General features: G+C 40.1%; 1 protein-coding gene across 1 annotated transcript in view; it reads left to right on the forward strand.

Annotated features, from left to right (window-relative positions):
- Positions 1 to 653, forward strand: part of CNOT6L (CCR4-NOT transcription complex subunit 6 like) — a 41,021-nt gene extending 40,368 nt beyond the window's left edge. The window contains exon 12 of the mRNA XM_018576179.1: positions 200 to 653. Within this exon, the coding sequence (XP_018431681.1) occupies positions 200 to 412 (213 nt within the window). The 3' untranslated portion in view covers positions 413 to 653. The remainder of the gene's footprint in view (positions 1 to 199) is intronic.
- Positions 654 to 1,641: the final 988 nt, after the last annotated feature.

The raw sequence follows: 1,641 nt of genomic DNA on the forward strand, positions 1-1,641 counted from the left end.
CCCAACAAACCCCCCCCCCCCCCCTGTCCCCCCTAGGTGGCATCTGTTAAGATGGGAAGCAGGACAATAAGATTATCTGTTTTTAGTGTGCATGTATGCGAGTTAAAATATAGGATAACCTTTTCATTTAGATTACTGTTCTATGTCAAAGCATCACTTTGTAATTTGCTTCATGTTTTTTTTTTCTTCACACTTTTAGGGTGTAATTGACTACATCTTCTATTCCAAGACACACATGGACGTTCTTGGCGTCCTGGGGCCTTTAGATCCTCAGTGGATGACGGAGAACAACATCACTGGCTGCCCTCACCCCCATATTCCTTCTGACCACTTCTCACTGTTAACGCAGCTAGAACTCCATCCTCCACTTCTGCCTCTTATTAATGGGGTACATTTGCCAAGCAGGAGGTAGTGCTGGCTGACAGCTGGGCACTTGTTCTCATGGACCTGTATACCTGTAAAAGAATCTGTAGGAGTGAAGTATGGCCAACCTTAAGCTGCTTTCTCACGGCTCCTTCCCTCCTGTCAAAGCCGTGGCTCTCCATTTTATTGCAGGGAGGCAATATTTGGCATTAGGGCTGGTACAAAAGCTGTCCTCCTCCCAGCTGTGTATTTTTTGTTATTTTTAAAGAGCTTTTTTTTTTTTTTTTTTTTTTTTTTTTATTTTTTCTACAGCCCGCATTTTTGTTCTGTTATTTGTCTTGTACAAGATACTGGTAGCAACTTGACTGCTAGATGCAAGACCTGTTTTGCTCCCTTTTTTCCATTTAATTTGTTTTTCTTTTCTGATTACTTAGCAGAAAGATTCATAGTCCATTTTTTCACTGGTATCCTAAGAAAAAGTAGGTTATGTTCAGACTGTGAAAAACTGACATGGGTCGCCCAGTTTAAACAAGGCTATATTGGCTTTCCTTCATCCAATCAAGCACAATCTGACTAATACGTTTTGTGGCTCTTTTAGCACCTCTGCGTCAATGCTTCTAGTGGGGGCAAGAGGTTGCTTGGAGCCTGTAAATGGTGCGTGATAGCCACTGGCTGTGAAGAGAACTTAATTTTTCAAGCAGCAACTTGTTTTTCTTTAACCAGTGAAAAGTTGGTTTTAGTACAGGCATCCTTATTAAACATTCATTAAATGCAACATTGTTGGGGAAGTCTTTGGATTTAGGCCAAAGGAGTGCTTGACTTAATAGATTTGTAACCAAAGATGTCACTTATATCTACAGTCTTTGCCATGACACTTTTTTTTGCTCCATCTATGTATTTGGCTTGAACAACCTTTTAGAATTCTCTTCAGAGCCAGCTGGCATCACAGTATGCAGAGTTGAATGTCAGACCACCACATTTTAAACATTGTGTTACCAAACATAAATGGTGAGCACAGTCAAGACAACACACGGGTAATACAGGCACACTTGTATATACAAATCTTATCTCCCATGTTTGCTACTCCCACCTAAGACATAAGCACTGGTAGTTTACATTTTTATACGCTGGGGTGTTCCTCTATCTAAGTGGGCAGTTCACCAATGTTCTCCATTGTGACGATTCTTGGCACATTTAAAACTATACAAAGACATTTGGTTAAATCTTTCCTTCCCTATTTTGTTTCAATAGCCCATATTCAATTTATATTTTGTAATG

Source organism: Nanorana parkeri, unplaced genomic scaffold (genome assembly GCF_000935625.1).
Source record: "Nanorana parkeri isolate BGI_ZX_2015 unplaced genomic scaffold, ASM93562v1 scaffold59, whole genome shotgun sequence".
In the NCBI taxonomy this organism is placed as follows: Eukaryota; Metazoa; Chordata; class Amphibia; order Anura; family Dicroglossidae; genus Nanorana; species Nanorana parkeri.